General features: G+C 44.3%; 1 protein-coding gene across 1 annotated transcript; it reads left to right on the top strand.

Moving 5' to 3' along the window:
* Positions 1-353: 353 nt before the first annotated feature.
* Positions 354-2,647, top strand: APOA4 (apolipoprotein A4). The gene is made up of 3 exons (XM_003418236.1): positions 354-396; positions 767-893; positions 1,669-2,647. The coding sequence occupies exons 1-3, from the start codon at positions 354-356 to the stop codon at positions 2,645-2,647; spliced, it is 1,149 nt and encodes a 382-aa protein (XP_003418284.1).
* Positions 2,648-17,995: the final 15,348 nt, after the last annotated feature.

Here is a 17,995-nt window from a genome sequence, read left to right on the forward strand (position 1 = left end):
GGGACTTCCCTGGGCCCCATTTCTCCCATAGCTCTTGCCTTGCCAAAGCACAGAACAGCTTCTTCTGACTGCCTTCTAAGCCCCAGCCTGCTATCAGCCTCCACGTTGTCTTAGAGTCACTAAAGTCCAAGAGGCCTCCTGGGAATGTGTCACCTTCCAGCGTGGAGTCGCCCTGGGGAGGGAGACAAGGAGGGCAGTCTGGCGGGGGTTTAAATGTTTGGCTGGCTCTGAGCTTCGGTCAGTTTGAACAGCAGCAGCGGTGAGCCACCTGGGGACCTCTCCACCAACTCCCACGGATTGCAGGAAGGATCCAGTGCAGCACAGGGCCACTCCAGCCCAGCCAAGCACCCAAGATGTTTCTGAAGGCTGTTGTCCTGGCCCTGGTGGCTGTCACCTGTGAGTAGAAGCTGTCCCTGCGTGGGGTGGTGAGGCAGGACCCAGCTGCTGCATCGAGTGGGACAGGGTGGAGAGACTGAGCCAAGAGGAGAGGAACATTCTAGATGCCATTCAGCCCTCACCTGGACACAAGGGGGCTGTCTAGCTGCCAAATGGCTCACAGGAGTGCTGGCCCATATACAGAAACAGACCCACTGGTACTGGTGCTGGACCAGTTTCACATGCCCCCGTGGCTTCCAGCTAGCCAAGCACACAAAGGGGAATGGCGGGTTGGGCTCCCCCAGCATCATCTGGTCTGCAGCTCAGGGCTTGTGCAGAGGGGCAAGGGAGGAGATGGGGCTTCATGAATTGCTCTCTGTTTCCTGCCCAGGCACCCGGGCTGAGGTCAGTCCTGACCAGGTGGCCAGTGTGGTGTGGGACTACTTCAGTCAGCTGAGCAACAATGCCAAGGTGGCTGTTGAACATCTCCAGAAGTCTGAGCTCACCCAGCAGCTCAAGTAAGAGGGGCCATAGCCTGGAGGGCAGGACTTCCTACAGGCTATGCAATGTGTTGGCAAGAGCTGAGCTAGGAGGCAGGAGACCTGAGCTTAGAACACGTGCTGTCCTGCCGCTAATTCACTGGCTGACCCTGGGGCCTCTGGGCCTGAGATCCCCATTTGTAAACAGGGAAGTTGGACTCAATGACCCCTACCGGGCCTTTTGGCTTTAACTTTCCAGTTTGACAAAGGGCCACATCCTAGCCTTGAGGCTCCTGGAAGAAAGGATGGGAGGGAAATGTGGTGTGATCTTGGCTCTAATACATTCCAGGAGGACAGGCTCTAGTGGGATCATGGGAAGGGAGATGGGGCATTTGGGGAGCCTCCGAGGGTGGGCACATGCAAAGGAATCAGCACCTTGTCTCACTGGAAGACCCTGGAAGGGGCCCAGATCCCACCATTCTCTTACAGAACATGAGCCTATGTCACATCATGCCTGCCCTGGGAGGGACCTCAAAGTCCAACCCCTTTACAGAAGGGGGAAGGGAAAGCAAACTGCTCAAGGTCACATGACCAGTAGAAACTGTGACTGCAACTCTGTGGGAGATCCGGAGAGATATATTCAGTGGAATAACTGTGGTCTATCTTATCAGTCTCTCAAATCCACCCTGGGGAGGGTCACAAGGAAAAAGATGACATAGGCAGGTGCCTGTTGGGTGAGTGGTTTATAAGGGGACAAGGTCCTGTCATGAGATGCCAAGTATAGTGGTGGTCCCCTTGTGCCCTTTCCCGGCAGTGCCCTCTTCCAAGACAAACTTGGAGATGTGAACACGTATGCCAGTGACCTGCAGAAGAAACTGGTGCCCTTTGCCACGGAGCTCCATGAGCACCTGACCAAGGACTCAGAGAAGCTGAAGGAGGAGATTCGGAAGGAGCTGGAGGAACTGAGGGTCCGGCTGCTGCCCCGTGCCAAGGAGGTGAGCCAGAAGATTGGTAACAATGTGCGCGATCTGCAACAGCGTCTGGGGCCCTACACGGAGGAGCTTCACACCCAGGTCAATGCCCAGGCCGAGCAATTGCGGAGTCAGCTGACTCCGTTAGCACAGCGCATGGAGACAATGCTGCGTGAGAACATGGACAACCTGCAGGCCTCTGTGATGTCCTTCACTGATGAGTTCAAGGCCAACATCAACCAGAACGTGGAGGAGCTCAAGGGAAGCCTCATACCCTATGCTGATGAGCTCAAGACCATGATCGACCAGAACGTGGAGGAACTGCGCCAGAGCTTGGTCCCCTATGCCCAGGATGTCCCAGAGAAGCTCAACCACCAGCTCGAGGGCCTGGCTTTCCAGATGAAGAAGAATGCCGAGATGCTAAAGGCCAAGATTGAGGCCCAAGCAAATGAACTGTGGCAGAGGCTGGAGCCTGCGGCCGAGGATGTGCGTGGCAAACTGCAGGACAACACCAAGGGGCTGCAGAAGTCACTGGCGGAGCTGAGCAGCCAACTGGACCAGCAGGTGGAAGAGTTCCGTCGCAACGTGGAGCTCTATGGCGAGACCTTCAACAAAGCTTTGGTGCAGCAGGTAGAGGAGCTGAGGCAGAAGCTGGGCCCCTTCTCGGGAGACATGGAAGGCCACATGAGCTTCCTGGAGAAGGACCTGAGGGACAAGGTCAACTCCTTCTTCAGCACCCTCAAGGGGGAAGAGAGCCAGGACCAACCCATCACCCTCTCCCTCCCTGAGCAGGAGCAAGCTTCAGGGCCACTGGAGAGCTGAGCTGTCCCTGGTGCTCCCTCCCCAGTACCGCTGCCACCTGCCCTGCCCTGCCACCTAACTGTCTGTCTGTCCCAAAGCAGACCTGGTATGAGCTTGAGGACACGTGTCCAGTGGGAAGTGACAGTACCTCCCGCTACTCAATAAAACTACTGAGAAACTAGCCCAGTCTGGTTGCAATGTGACGCCCTGTTGCTGGGCCTGAGTTGCAGGGCGAGACTACTGCTTGGCAGAGCTTAGCAGGGGCCTGGCAATGGGTATGTTGGGGACTACAGAGGGCCAGGAGGTGGTATTGTGGGAGGGTGAGGGTAGGGTATGCTGGCTGTGTGACGAGTGCTCTAAGGGGAAAGTGGAAAAAGATGTCACATATCCAAAGACTAAGCATGCAGCCCAGAGTACCTGGGTGATGCAAACAGTTAATGTGCTATCTGAAAAGTAGGTGGTTTGAGTCCACCTAGAGATGCCTCGGAAGAAAGGCCTGGTAATCTACTTCCAAAAAATCAGCACTGAAAACCCTCTGGAAGACAGTTCTACTCTGACACAAACAGGGTTGCTATGAGTTGGAATCAACTGGAAGACAACTGGTTTTCTTTAAACATGCAACCCACTTATATCCAATCCACATAGTCAACAAATATTTATGCCTGGCCACAATATGCCAGTCATTGTCCTAGGCATCAGACAATGAGCGAAGCAGCTTTTGTGGAGCTGCGTGCCTGACACTGTGCCTCAGCTGAGAGGGAACACTGAGGTAAGCAGGACCTGGTCCCCGGGCTTGGAAAGCTGAGTGCACAGTGGGAGAGATGTCCCTTCCTGCACGTGATCTTCTGTGCCTTTTCTTGACTTACATATGTAAAGTTCAGTTTACTTCTCCCCCCATTATAAAAGCGATTCGTGCTTATTTCCAAAATTTCTTGACTGCTAAACCCATGCATGGTCTCCAGAGCTGAGAGATGAGTGGCCTTGAGACCTGGATGGGTGGGGCAGGTGCCTGGAGCCCGCCCACCTCCATATGGTCTGCTCAGGAGCCTCCTGAGAAGTGGCCTGCCTGCTCTGAGGGTGAGGGTGCCAGCCACTGGGCTAAAAGGCAGGGGAAGAGGGGAGTTGGAAGACCCTGAACTGGTCTCATCAGCACAGCTAGCTGTGCACAGCTGAAGCCTCAGTGACTGACTCCCCCAAGGAAGGAGCTTTAGAGAAAAACTAATCCAAGCCTTGGTCCCAGATAACTGGACAGCCTGGCCGCTACCCCAGGTCTGCGAGTCTGACCTGGCACCCCTCCGCTCCTCAGGTAGGGTGTGGGGTTTTTAGGGCATTCCTGGAAGAGGCCCATGGAGAGTCTTCTGGGGCTTTCTCCCCGCCTCCCTCCCCAGGTGCTTACAGAACAGTGCTCACTGGCACGTTCTGACCAGGCCCATCCGCTCTGGCCCCTGAGCCAGCCTGAGTACCCTGCCTGTTAGGAAGGACTTGGTGGAATCAGGCATATCTGGGCTTTAGTCCTCATTTGCCACTGACTACCAGGTGACCTGGCACAGATACTTAACCTCCTCTGGAAAATACGGATAATAACAATCCTCATGAGTTGTGAGGGTTTGATGGAACGATCTGTGTTAAGCGCTTATCACAGCATCAGATGCGCAGTAAACGCGCAAAAACTGGTTTATGTGATGATGTTGCTGCTGCCATAGCACAACAGATGCCCAATCAATGTGATTTCCTCTCCCCATAACCTCCTTATCCTAGGAGCCCTTCCTATGCCTCAACTCTGTCACACTCTATAATAGGGGGCCCACAAGAGCTGGCCAAAGGCAGACCCCTGGGTCTCCCTGGCCCAAGGTGCACTCACTTCCAAACTCCAGGTCAACAGGGCTGCTGCTGCCATTCCATATCTGGTCCACTAGAACTGGTCTCCTTGCCATTCCATACCTGGTCACCTGGACTGGTCTCCTTGCTGCTGACCTGGCAAATGTCTCCTGTAGTGGCGTCTCTTTTAGCTGCCCAGCATCTGAACTTCCCTTGCTTTATTTTAGGAATTTCTCACTTATGAGTCTCCGTGTGAGCCGGGGGCTGCCTCCCATTATAGATGCTAAAAACGCCAGCCTCTTGCCTCCCAGCCTCCCTTTCCTCTAGAGGTCGGTATGGGTCAAATCACGTGCACTTGCCCCAGGCTCCAAATGAGGTGCCAGTGGAAAGAAACAGGATAGCAGCTAATACCCTGGGGTGGGCAGGAGGAGTGCGGCAGCCACAGCCTCCAGTGGCTGGGTTGTGTCCGCTGCTGGCTGTGGCAGCTGGGCAAGCTGTGGTATCCCGGCCCAGCAGTGGCAGCAGAGTGTCCTCATCAGTCTGTTTTGGTAGAGAGATTGTGGTCATGTTTGTCCCTTATTCTCACCTATTTTCCAAACCAGCTACTCTAGCTTTCCAAGAAATTCCTAGAAATATCAGTTTAGTAAATTCATTTTCTGCTTATAGCATCCAGAGTAGGTTTCTGTAGCTAGCAATTAAGAACCTTGATTCACATTCCCCTTCTATGTTGTGGAGGTTTCTCTTGCTCTGACCCTTGGAAGCTGTACCTCATCCCTGACCTTCTGGATGGTGCTGTTGCTTTGTCTGAGGTATACCTATTGGTCCTCGCTAGGATTGGTTCCATATTTCAAGGAAAGCAGTCTTGCTCTTTTTCTAAGCTAGTATGTGGATTTAGTCTGCTGTGACTCAGTAAGGGCTCCCATACTGGCCAGGACTCTTCCAGGAAGGCAGCAACCACCAGGCAGGCTCCTGTTTCCAACCAAAGAGATGTCTCTAACAGCTAAGATGACTGGACAGCTAGGAAAGTCAGAAAATGGCCAAACTGTTCCCAGGCTGGGCAACCAGCTCTATCTATCCTCCTCAGAGTTTCTCTGACAACTGGTCTGAGATGTTCCATAAGGTCCTGAATTCAAAAGATGCTCTGATTTGGTTTGGGGAATCTGTTTATTTATGAAAATATGCCCAAGATATTTCGCTAGCAGAAGCCTGGCAGAGCGCACTTTGGAGACCACTGAGACCAGGGAGAAGGTTAAGTGAAGAAAGCAAGATCCAGAATGTTATGTAATATATGATCTTCTTTAAGAAACACACAACTGACTTCCGGCTAACACGGTGCCATAGACAGAAGCAACATGCTGTCCCTCCACAAAAAAGACCCAAGAAACTAAGTAAAACAGAGACAAATGTCATTCCTGGAACCTGAAGTGTCAAAAGAAGACATAAAGAACTCAGACAAGGAGGCGGAGCCAAAATGGCAGAATAGACAGACTCTTCCGGTGAGCCCTCTTACAACAAAGACCCGAAAAAACAACTGAAATGAGTATAATTATGACAAGCTAGGAGCCCTGAACATCAAAGGCAAGCTTAGAAAATGAACTGAGGGGCAGAGGGAAGAAGAGATGGTTCAGAAGTGGAGAGGAGCTACGGGACCTGAATCATGGGGAGCCCTCAGGCACCATTCCCAGAGCGGCGGCGGTAGGCTGGTACTAGTGTTCGACCGCAGTTTCCTCAGGGAGAAGCAGCCAGCCACACAGCCTACTCACACCTCCAGAATCAGAGAAAAACGGCACTCTTGGCAAAAGCTAAGAACTTGCGTATATTTTATCATCTCCCCCTCCCTGCTCCCAAGCCGGCTACAGCAGGTGATTTCCCTGGGCTGAGATAGGCCCTACTGAGCTCCTAGAGTCGCCCTACTGAGCTCCTAGAGTCATCTTCCTGGCCTTGGAGAAGGAATAAATTTACAATTGGGGGAAAAGATAATTTGCCGGCTCCACTAACCTGGAGAGCTCAGGACAGAAGCAGCTCTTGTCCAGGCATAAATGGTCCGTGGACTTTGAGTACCTTTCCTCTCTGCATGGATATGTGTGAGCCTATTTTCAGGAGAATAAGCCCTTGTTGGCAGACTACAACTGTTTCAGCTGTGTGACAGGGAGGTGGGTGTTTGTGGGTAGGTGAAGACCCTGTTTTATAGGGAAGCAATGTCCATTTATGCCTGGACAAGAGCTGCTTCTGTCCTGAGCTCTCCAGGTTAGTGGAGCCAGCCTAAGGACTGATCGCTCCACTCAGTTCACCTAGTCACCCACGACAGGGGTCCAAGGATAACTGGTACCTCCCAGTCCTTACAACCAAAAGCATTGGCTGCCCATGCTCTGTCTGCAGAACACACCCACCTGTATGATCTGGGAAACAGGGACATGTTTTCCTCAGGGACACTTGGAGGAAGATTCTGAGCCCCCTGCCTTGTTCAGAGTGTGACCCCCAACTGCAACCAGATACTGGTACCTACACCAATCACCCCTGCCCCTCTAAGACTGTAGGAAAGAGCCTGTACCACACTCTTGATGATTACCTACCTGGACACCTGGGCTGAATCCATGCAAGAAAAGTGAATGGACTCCTAGACTGATATACCTGATAACAGCTCTAGCCTTTTGTGGATAGACATCAGAGCTCCAAAGGCAAAAATAATCAAGCTAGCTCACTCAAGCAAACCCATTTGGGCATATCAAAACAAAACAAAGCAAGAAGCTAGGATACAGTAAGCAAACATAAAATAAACTAATACAATAACTTATAAATGCCTCGGAGACAACAATCAATATCAAGTCACATAAAGAAACAGATCATAATCGCCTCAACAAGTTCTCAAAACAAAGAATCAAGGGATCTTCTAGATGAAAGTACCTTCCTGGAATTACCAGAGGCAGACCACAAAAGATTAATATACAGAACCCTTCAAGACATCAGGAAGGAAATGAGGCAATACGCAGAACAAGCCAAGGAACACACAGATAAAGCAATTGGAGAAATTAGAAAGATTATTCAGGAACAAAATGAAAAATTCAATAAGCTGGAAAAATCCATAGACAGACAGCAATCCGAAATTCAGAAGATGAACAATAAAATTACAGAAGTGGACAACTCAACAGAAAGTCAGAGGAGCAGAATTGAGCAAGTGGAAGGCAGAATTTCTGAACTTGAAGATAAATCACTTGGCACAAATATATTTGAAGAAAAATCAGATAAAGGAATTAAAAAAAATGAAGAAACCTTAAGAATCATGTGGGACTCTATCAAGAGAAATAACCTACGAGTGAGTGATTGGGGTACCAGAACAGGGAGGAATAACAGAAAATACAGAGAGAATTGTTGAAGATTTTTGGAGGAAACTTCCCTGATATCATGAAAGAAGAGAAGATATCTATCCGAGATGCTCACTGAACTCCACATAAGGTATATTTTAAAAAGAAAGTCACCAAGACATATTATAATCAAACTTTTCAAAACCGAAGATAAGTGAGAATTTTAAGATCAGCGAGGGATAAACGAAAAGTCATCTACAAAGGAGAGTCAATAAGAAGAAGCTCAGACTACTTGGCAGAAAATATGCAGGCAAGAAGTCAATGGGATGGCTTATATAAAGAACTGAAGGGAAAAAATTGCCAGCCAAGAATCACATATCCAGCAAAACTGTCCCTCAAATATGAAGGTGAAATTAGGACATTTCCAGATAAGCAGAAGTTTAGGGAATTCCTAAAAACCAAACCAAAAGTACAAGAAAAACTAATGGGAGTTCTTTGGTTAGAAAATCAATAATATCAGGTATCAACCCAAACTAGAATATCGGCAGAGCAATCAGAAGTCAACCCAGACAGGGAAATCATAAAAATAAATCAAGATAAAAAAACGCTCAAAACAAGAAAACAGCAATGTTGTTATGTAAAAGAAGTCAACATTAAAACCATAAAGAGGGACTCAGAAATGTAGTCATAGATCTTCCATACGGAGAGAAAGACAAGACGGTACAAAGACATAAAAATTAGGTTTAAACTTAGAAAAATAGGGGTAAATAACCACAAAGGAGACAAACTATCCTACACATCAAAATAAAATTACATTAATTGTTTTTCTAATGTTTAACCATCCCTGGTATGAATCCCACTTGGTCATGGTGAATTATTTTTTTGGTATGTTGTTGAATTCTACTGGCTCAAATTTTGTTGAGGATTTTTGCATCTAAGTTCACGAAGGATATAGGTCTGTAATTTTCTTTTTTTTGTGGTGTCTTTACCTGATTCTGGTATCAGGGATACGCTGGCTTCATAAAATGAGTTTGGGAGTATTCCATCCTTTTCTATGCACTGAAATACCTTTAGTAGTAGTGGTGTTTACTCTTCTCTGAAAGTTTGGTAGAACTCTGCAGTGAAGTCGTCTTGGCCAGGGTTTTTGTTTGTTTGTTTGGTTTGGTTTTTTTTAAACTGGGAGTTCTTTTATTTCCTTTTCAACCTCTACTTTTGTTATGGGTCTATTTAGTTGTTCTACCTCTGTTTGTGTTAGTTTAGGTAAGTGGTGTGTTTCTAAGAATTCATCCATTTCTTCTAGGTTTTCAAATTTGTTAAAGTACAATTTTGCATAGTAATTCAATATGATTCTTTAATTTCAGTTGGGTCTGTTGTAATACCACCCATCTCATTTCTTATTTTGGTTATTTGCTTCCTCTCTTGTTTTTCTTTTGTCAGTTTGGCCAATGGCTTATCAATTTTGTTAATTTTTTCAAAGAACTAGCTTTTGGTCTTGTTAATTCTTTCAATTGTTTTTCTGTTTTCTATTTCATTTAATTCTGCTGTAATTTTTATTATTTGTTTTCTTCTGGTGCCTCAGGGTTTCTTTTGTTGCTCTCTTTCTATTTGTTTAAGTTGTAGGGATAATTCTTTGATTTTGGCCCTTTCTTCTTTGTGTGTGTGTGTATTTATTGATGTAAATTGACCTCTGAGTGCTGCTTTCGCTGCATCCCAAAGGTTCTGACAGGAAGTGTTTTCATTCTCATTGGATTCTATGAATTTCTTTATTCCACCTTAACGTCTTCTATAATCCAGTCTTTTTTGAGCAAGGTATTGTTTAGTTTCCAAGTGTTTGATTTCTTTTCCCTGGTTTTTCTATTATCGATTACCACTTTTATGCCCTTATGCTCAGAGAAGATGCTTTGTAACATTTCAGTGTTTTTCATTCTGCTAAGGCTTGCTTTATGACCTAATATGTGGTCTGTTCTAGAGAATATTCCATGTGCACTAGGAAAGAAAGTATACTTGGCCTTTTTTGGGTGGAGCATTCTGTATAAGTCTACAAGGTCGAGTTGGGTGTTTTGGCATTTAGATCTCGCACGTCTTTATTGAGTTTCTTTCTGGATGTCCTGTCCTTCAGCGAAAGCAGTGTGTTGAAGTTTCCTACTATTATTGTGGAGCTGTCCATGTCACTTTTCAATCCTGTTAGAGTTTGTTTTATGTATCTTGCAGTTCTGTCATTGGGTGCATAAATATTTAATACGGTTATATCCTCCTGGTATATTATCCCTTTAATCATTATATAGTGTCCTTCCTTATCCTTTGTGGTAGATTTAACTTAAAATCTATTTTGTCAGAAATTAATATTGCCACTCCTCTCTTTTGACTGTTGTTTTCTTGATGTATTTTTTTTCACCCTTTGAGTTTTAATTTGTGTCTCTAAGTCTAAGGTGTGTCTCTTGTAGGTGACATATAGATAGATCATGTTTTTTTAATCCATTCTGCCACTCTGTGTCTCTTTATCTGTGCATTTACTCCATTTACAGTCTTCGGAATTATGGATTGGTATGAATTTAGTACCATCATTTTGATGTCTTTTTTTGTGTGTTGTTGACCATTTCTTTTTCCCACTTATTTTTTTGTGCTCAGTAGTTTATCTTTATACATTGTCTTTTCCTCTTCTTCATTGTTTATTTTGTTTCTGCTGAGTCTCTATGTTTTTCTTTTATTCCATTTTGATGTGTTGGATAGTTTGTCTCCATTGTGGTTACCTTAATATTTGCCCCTATTTTTCTAAATTTAAACCTAAGTTTCATTTCTTTATATCACCTTGTCTTCCTCTCCATATGGAAGAGCTATGACTACATTTCTTAGTCCCTTTTTATGGTTTTAATGTTGGCTTCTTTTACATAATAATATTGCTATTTCCCTGCTTTGAACATTTTTTATCTTGATTTATTTTTGTGATTTCCCTGTCTGGGTTGACGTCTGATTGATCTGTCCATTGTCTTTCTCTTGGTTTGGTACCTGATATTGATTTTCTAACCAAAGAACTCACTTTAGTATTTCTGGTAGTCTTGGTTTGGTTTTTAGGAATTCCCTAAACTTCTGCTTATCTGGAAATGTCCTAATTTCACCTTCATATTTGAGACAGTTTTGCTGGATATGTGATTCTTGGCTGGTAATTTTTTTCCTTCAATTCTTTATATAAGCCATCCCATTGTCTTCTTGCCTGCATGGTTCCTGCTTCTTCTTATTGACTCTCCTTTGTAGGTGACTTTTCGTTTATCCCTAGCTGCTCTTAAAATTCTCTCTTTATCTTTGGTGTTTGTAAGTTTGATTATAGTATGCCTTGGTGAATTTCCTTTAACATCTACCTTATGTGGAGTTCAATGAGCATCTTGGATAGATATCTTCTCATCTTTCACGATATAAGGGAAGTTTTCTGCCAGCAAATCTTCAACAATTCTCTCTGTATTTTCTGTTATTCATCCCTCTTCTGGTACCCCAATCACTCGTAGGTTATTTCTCTTGATAGAGTCCCACATGATTCTTAAGGTTTCTTCATTTTTTTTAATTCTTTTATCTGATTTTTCTTCAAATATATTTGTCCCAAGTGCTTTATCTTCAAGTTCAGAAATTCTGCCTTCCGCTTGCTCAATTCTGCTCCTCTGATTTCCTATTGCGTTTTCTACTTCTGTAATTTTATTGTTCATCTTCTGAATTTCTGATTGCTGTCTGTCTATGGATTTTTCCAACCTATTAAATTTTTCATTATGTTCCTGAATAATCTTTCTAATTTCTTCAATTGTTTTATCTGTGTGTTCCTTGGCTTGTTCTGCGTATTGCCTCATTTCCTTCCTGATGTCTTCAAAGGCTCTGTATATTAATTTTTTGTATTCTGGCTCTGGTAATTCCAGGAAGGCACTTTCATCTAGAAGATCCCTTGATTCTTTGTTTTGAGAGCTTGTTGAAACAATCATGGTCTGTTTCTTTATGTGATTTGATGTCAACTGTTTTCTTCTAGCCATCTGTAAGTTATTGTATTAGTTTATTTTATGTTTGCTTACTGTGACCTAGCTTCTTGCTTTGTTTTGTTTTGATATACCCAAATGAGTTGCTTGAGTGAGTTAGCTTGATTATTTTCACCTTTGAAGCTCTGATGTCCTGTTGCCAGATGGCTAGAGCTGTTATCAGGTATATCAGTCTAGGAGTCCATTCACTTTTCTTGTATGGATTCAGCTCAGGTGTCCTGGTAGCTGGTCATCAAGTGTGTGGTATAGGCTCTTTCCTACAGTTTTAGAGGGACAGAGGTGATTGGTGTGGGTACCAGTGTCTGGTTACAGCAGGGGGTCACTCGCTGAACAAGGCAGGGGGCTCAGAGTCATCCCCCAAGTGTCCCTGAGGAAAACATGTCCCTGTTCCCTAGAGCATATAGGTGGGGGGTTCTGCAGATGGACCATGGGCAGCCAATGTTTTTGGTTGTAAGGACTGGGAGGTACCAGTTACCTTGGACCCCTATTGCGGGTGGCTGAGTGATCTGAGTGGAGCTACCAGTCCTTGGGAAAAGGCCCCTGTTTTATAGGCAAAGCGGTGTCAAACTTCATACACCCACCTCTATACCACACAGCTGAAACAGTTGTAGTCTGCCAACAAGGGCCTATTCTCCTGAAATAGGTCCACACAGGTCCATGTAGGGGGGAAAGGTACTCAAAGTTCACAGACCATTTATGCCTGGACAAGAGCTGCTTCTGTCCTGAGCTCCCCAGGTTAGTGGAGCTGGCAAATTATCTTTTCCCCCAACTGCAAATTTATTCCTTCTCCAAGGCCAGGAGGATGGCTCTAGGGGCTCAACAGGGCCTATCTCAGGGCCTATCAACAGCCACTGAAGCTGGCTTGGGGGTGGGGGGTGCAGTAAAATATATGCGAGAACTTAGCTTTTGCCCAGAGCGTCATTTGTCTCTGGTTCTGGAGGTGTGAGTAGGCTATGTGGCTGCCTCCTTCTTCCTGAGGAAACTGCGGTGGAATGCTACTACCGGTCTACCGCAGCTGCTCCCAGGAATGGTGCCTGAGGGCTCCCAGCAATTCAGGCCCAGTAACTCCTCTCCGCTTCTGAACCATCTCTTCCTCCCCCTGCTCCTCAGTTCATTTTCTAACTTCATCTTTGATGTTCAGGGCTCCTATCTCACTATAAATATACTCGTTTTACTTGTTTGTTTGGGCCTTTGTTGTAAGAGGGCTTGCCGGAAGCATCTGTCTATTCCAACATCTTGGCCCTGCCTCCTTTTTTTTTTTTTTTTTTTTGCTTCGTTCTGTTTTGCTTTGTTTGTTTGTTTGTTTTCTTTCTCTTTTCTCACTTGGCAGCCACTGCTAACCAGGCTGCACTGTATGGCTTAGGAACCACTCCCCCAATCTTGTAGGTTGGTTCCCTGGGGGCATTTCTTTTTCTTCCTTCCTTCCTTTCTTTTTCCTTTCTGTCTTTCTTCATTTCTGAGTTCTCATCTGTCTGTACTTACCTTCTTTTCCTGTCTCCTGAATACTTGGTGTTGTGTCACATCCATAGCCCCTCTAGCCAGGCTATTCTGCACAACCTGGAAACCACTTCCCCGGTGTTCACGGCAGCACCAGTGGGACCCCTGGGGGCTTTTCCTTCTTTGTTTCTTTCTTTTTTTTTTTTTTACAAATTTTTATCTAGTTTTTTTCCCTTTTCTTCTTTTTCCTTCTTGCTTTTCTCCATTTCTCAGTTTCTCATCTCTCCATTCCAACAGCAAGCTCCCTTAGCAGTCTTTTATTTTCCTTTATTTGTTTGTTTGTTTGTGGCTCCTGTTTCTCTCTCCTCTTTCCCATATCCATATTAGCTCCACACATCACAGCTTCCTCCCTCTTTCCTGCCTACCTCCACTATGTGTTGAACATCACACCCCTGGGCAGCACAGGCAGGGCCTACCCAGCACTGATTCCTGGCCCACCCTGTTGGCCCTAGTATGTACCACAAACAACCCATACCAGCCCTTCCCCTTCAGTTAGACCTGTCCTTCTTCACCATAGATGAGTGACTGGCCCCACCCATTGGACAAGGAGGTGAAAAGTATCGTGACTACAGATAGGCAAACAACAAAGAATGCACAGCCCACGTGCTAAGACATAACCAAATGAAATAAAAAACCAGGATGATACAAACGAATCTACAATCAAGAAATGAAGAAAATAACTACTGAAAGTCCCAAAGACAGCAGACAGTATCAAAGCATATTTTAAAAAAGGACAGGATGGTGCCAGTAGGCATCCAAAATAAAACACCAGATGACTTTCCAGTAGAAAAAAAACATAGAACTACCTGACAGGGAATTCAAATCTCTAATATTCAGAGCTATCCAAGAGTTGAAGCAAAAAGCAGACAAAAATGAGGAAAAAAATAAACAAATTTATGGAAAAGGTAGACAAATTAATGGAAAATACAGACAAAAAATGGAGCAATTCAGGAAAATACTACAGGAACAAAATGCCAAAATAAATTCAAAACTAGAAATCATAAAAAAAAATTAGAAATCCAAAAGATAAACAACAAGATTTCAGAAATGCACAGTGTCATAGAATGACTGAGAAGGTTTGAAACGATGGAAGACAGGATCAGTGAAATTGAAGACAAACACTTCGCTACAATGCTATTTGAGGAAAAATCAGAGAAAAGTACAAGGAAAAATGAGGAGACCCTGAGAATTATGTGGGATACAATCAAAAGGAAACATTTGTGAGTGATCAGAATTCCAGAAAAGGGAGAGAAAACGGAAAACACAGAGAGGATCACTGAAGAATTGCTGAGAGAAAGCTTCCCTAATAGCATGAATGATGAAATTGGACCATCCAAGAAGCTCAACGAATGCCATATAGGATATACCGTGAAAGAAAAACACCAAGGCAAAACCAAAGACAAAGAAAAAATCCTGACAGCAGCTCAAGAAAAACACAAAGTCACATATGGAGGAGAAACAATAAGACTAAGCTCTGATTATTCAGCAGAAACCATGCAGTTAAGAAGGCAATGGGACAACATATATAAAAACTTGAAAGAAAAAAAATTGCCAACCATGAAGGATATATCCTGCAAAACGTTCATTCAAACATGATGGGGAAATTAGGACATTTCCAGATAAATGGAAATTAAGGGAATATGTAAAAACCAAACCAAACTTACAAAAAAATTTTAAGGGAGTTCTTTGGTCTGAGAACAAACAATATCAGACCCATGGCCTGAATTTAGGACACAAGATTGTACCAGCCAGATACCAACATAGGAAATGAACTCTCAAGGACTATTCAAAACCAAAAGAATTACAACAGGGAACCAGAGAGGTTAATCTGTAAATGACAACAATGTCAGAACAATAAAAGAGGGAATAAATGGTGTAGATATAGAACTTTCTAATGGAGAGGAAGGCAAGGCAATACCAAGTAACAACAGACTGGTTCAAACCTAGGAACACAGGGTAAGTTTCAAGGTAACCACTAAGAAATTTAACAACCTACTCATCGAAATAAAGAAGAAAAACATAAAGTCTCAATAAAAACAGAATCTACAAAAATGAAATCCACACACACACAAAAAAAACTCAGCACAAAAGAGTAAGAGGAACCAAGAAAATGTTAGCACTACAAAATGATAGCAATAAACTCACACCTATCAATAATTACACTGAATGTAAATGGCCTAAATGCACCAATAAACACAGAGTGGCAGAATGGATTAAAAAACAGGATCCGAGGCAGAGCAAAGATGGCGGAATAGACACTTCCGGCGAGCCCTCTTTACAATAGAGACCCCAAAAAACAAGGGAAACAAGTACAATTGTGACAAGCTGGGAGCCCTGAGCTTCAAAGCCAAGCTTAGAAAATGAACTGAGGGGCAGAGGGAGGAAGAGACCATTCACAAGCGGAGAGGAGTTACCGGACCTGAATCGCCGGGAGCCCTCAGGCGCCATTCCCAGAGCAGCGGCGGCGCCAGGCTGGTACTAGCATTTGGCCACAGTTTCCTAGGGAGAAGCAGACAGCCACTCAGCCTACTCACATCTCAGGAACCCGATGAGAACAGCGGTGTGGCAAAGGCTAAGTACTTGTGTATATGTTACGGCGCCACCCTCACCCCCAAGCCGGCTTCAGCAGCTGAATTTCCCGGGCCTGAAATAGGCCCTGCTGAGCACCTAGAGCCATCCTCCTGGCCTTGGGGAAGGAAAAAAATTGCATTTGGTGGAAAAGATAATTTGCCAGCTCCACTAACCAGGGGAGCTTAGGACAGAAGCAGCTCCGGTCCAGGCATAATTGGTCCGTGGACTTTGAGCTCCTTTCCCTTCTCCATGGACCTGTGTGGATCTATTTTGAGAGAATAGGCACTCGTTGGCAGACTCCAAATGTTTCAGCTGTGTGGTGTAGAGATGGGTGTTTGATGCTGGACATTGATTTGCCTATTAAACAAGGCCCTCACCTACCTGCATCAGGGACCTAAGACTGGTAGCTCCACTCAGGTCATCCAGCAACCTGCGACAGGGGTCCAAGGATAACTGGTACCTCCCAGTCCTTACAACCAAAACCTTTGGGCGCCCATGGTCCCTGTGCAGAACCCACCCACCTGCACGCTCTAGGGAACAGGGATGCACTTTCCTCAGAGACACTCAGGGGTCCGCTCTCAGCCCCCTGCCTTGTTCAGAGCCTGACCCCCTTCTGCAGTCAGATACCGGTACCTACACCAATCACCCCTGCCCCTCTAAGACTGTAGGACAGAGCCTGTACCACACACTTGATGATCAGCTACCTGGACACCTGAGCTGAATCCATACAAGAAAAGTGAATGGGTTCCTAGACTGATATACCTGATTACAGCTCTAGCCATCTGGTGACAGGACATCAGAGTTCCAAAGGTGAAAATAATCAAGCTAGCTCACTCAAGCAACCTATTTGGGTATATCAAAACAAAACAAAGCAAGAAGCTACGACACGTAAGCAAGCATAAAATAACACAATAACTTATAGATGACTCGGAAACAACAGTCAATATCAAGCCACATAAAGAAACAGACCACAATCACCTCAAAAAGCTCTCAAAACAAAGAATCAAAGGATCTTCTAGACGAAAGCACATTCCTGGAATTACCAGAGCCAGAATACAAAAGATTAATATATAGAACCCTTCAAGACATCAGGAAGGAAATGAGGCAATACGCAGAACAAACCAAGGAACACACAGATAAAACAATTGAAGAAATAGAAAGATTATTCAGGAACAAAATGAAAAATTTAATAAGCTGGAAAAATCCATAGACAGACAGCAATCAGAAATTCAGAAGATGAACAATAAAAGTTCATAAGTTCAAAAGTTCTGTACAATAAAAGTACAGAACTGGACAACTCAATAGAAAGTCAGAGGAGCAGAATTGAGCAAGTAGAAGATAGAATTTCTGAACTCAAAGATAAAGTACTTGGCACTAACGTATTTGCAGAAAAATCAGATAAAAGAATTAAAAAAAAATGAAGAAACCTTAAGAATCATATGGGACTTTATTAAGAGAAATAACCTACGAGTGACTGGAGTACCAGAAGAGGGAGGGATAACAGAAAATACAGAGAGAATTGTTGAAGATTTGTTGGCAGAAAACTTCCCTGATATCGTGAAAGATGAAAAGGTATCTATCCAAGATGCTCATTGAACTCCACATAAGGTAAATGTTAAAAGAAAGTCACCAAGACATGTTATAATCAAACTTGCCAGAACTAAAGATAGAGTTTTAAGACAGCTAGGGATAACAAAAAGTCACTTAGAAAAGAGAGTCAATAAGGATAAGCTCAGACTACTAGGCAAAAACCATGCAGGCAAGAAGGCAATGGGATGACATATTTAAAAAATTGAAGGAAAAAAATTGCCAGCCAAGAATCATATATATAGCAAAACTGTCTCTTAAGTATGAAGGTGGAATTAGGACATTTCCAGATAAACAGAAGGTTAGGGAATTCATAAAAACCAAACCAAAACTACAAGAAATGCTAAAGGAGTCCTTTGTTAGAAAATCAATACTATCAGGTATCGACCCAAGACTAGAACAATGGACAGAGCAATCAGAAGTCAACCCAGACAGGGAAATCAAAAAAACAAAGAAAGATTATTAAAAAAAAAGCTCAAAACAGAGTAACAGCGATGTTATTGTATACAAGAAGACAACATTAAAACAATAAAGACGGACTAAGAAATGTCATCACAGATCCTCCATATGGAGAGGAAGAT

Source organism: Loxodonta africana, chromosome 15 (assembly GCF_030014295.1).
Source record: "Loxodonta africana isolate mLoxAfr1 chromosome 15, mLoxAfr1.hap2, whole genome shotgun sequence".
NCBI classification, from domain to species: domain Eukaryota; kingdom Metazoa; phylum Chordata; class Mammalia; order Proboscidea; family Elephantidae; genus Loxodonta; species Loxodonta africana.

Bases quoted from the DNA above. Each gene is read 5' to 3' on its own strand.
- APOA4 (XM_003418236.1), top strand. From the start codon at position 354: ATGTTTCTGAAGGCTGTTGTCCTGGCCCTGGTGGCTGTCACCT. The intron at 397-766 runs GTGAGTAGAAGC...TTTCCTGCCCAG, and splicing joins GGCCCTGGTGGCTGTCACCT to GCACCCGGGCTGAGGTCAGT. The intron at 894-1,668 runs GTAAGAGGGGCC...CTTTCCCGGCAG, and splicing joins GAGCTCACCCAGCAGCTCAA to TGCCCTCTTCCAAGACAAAC.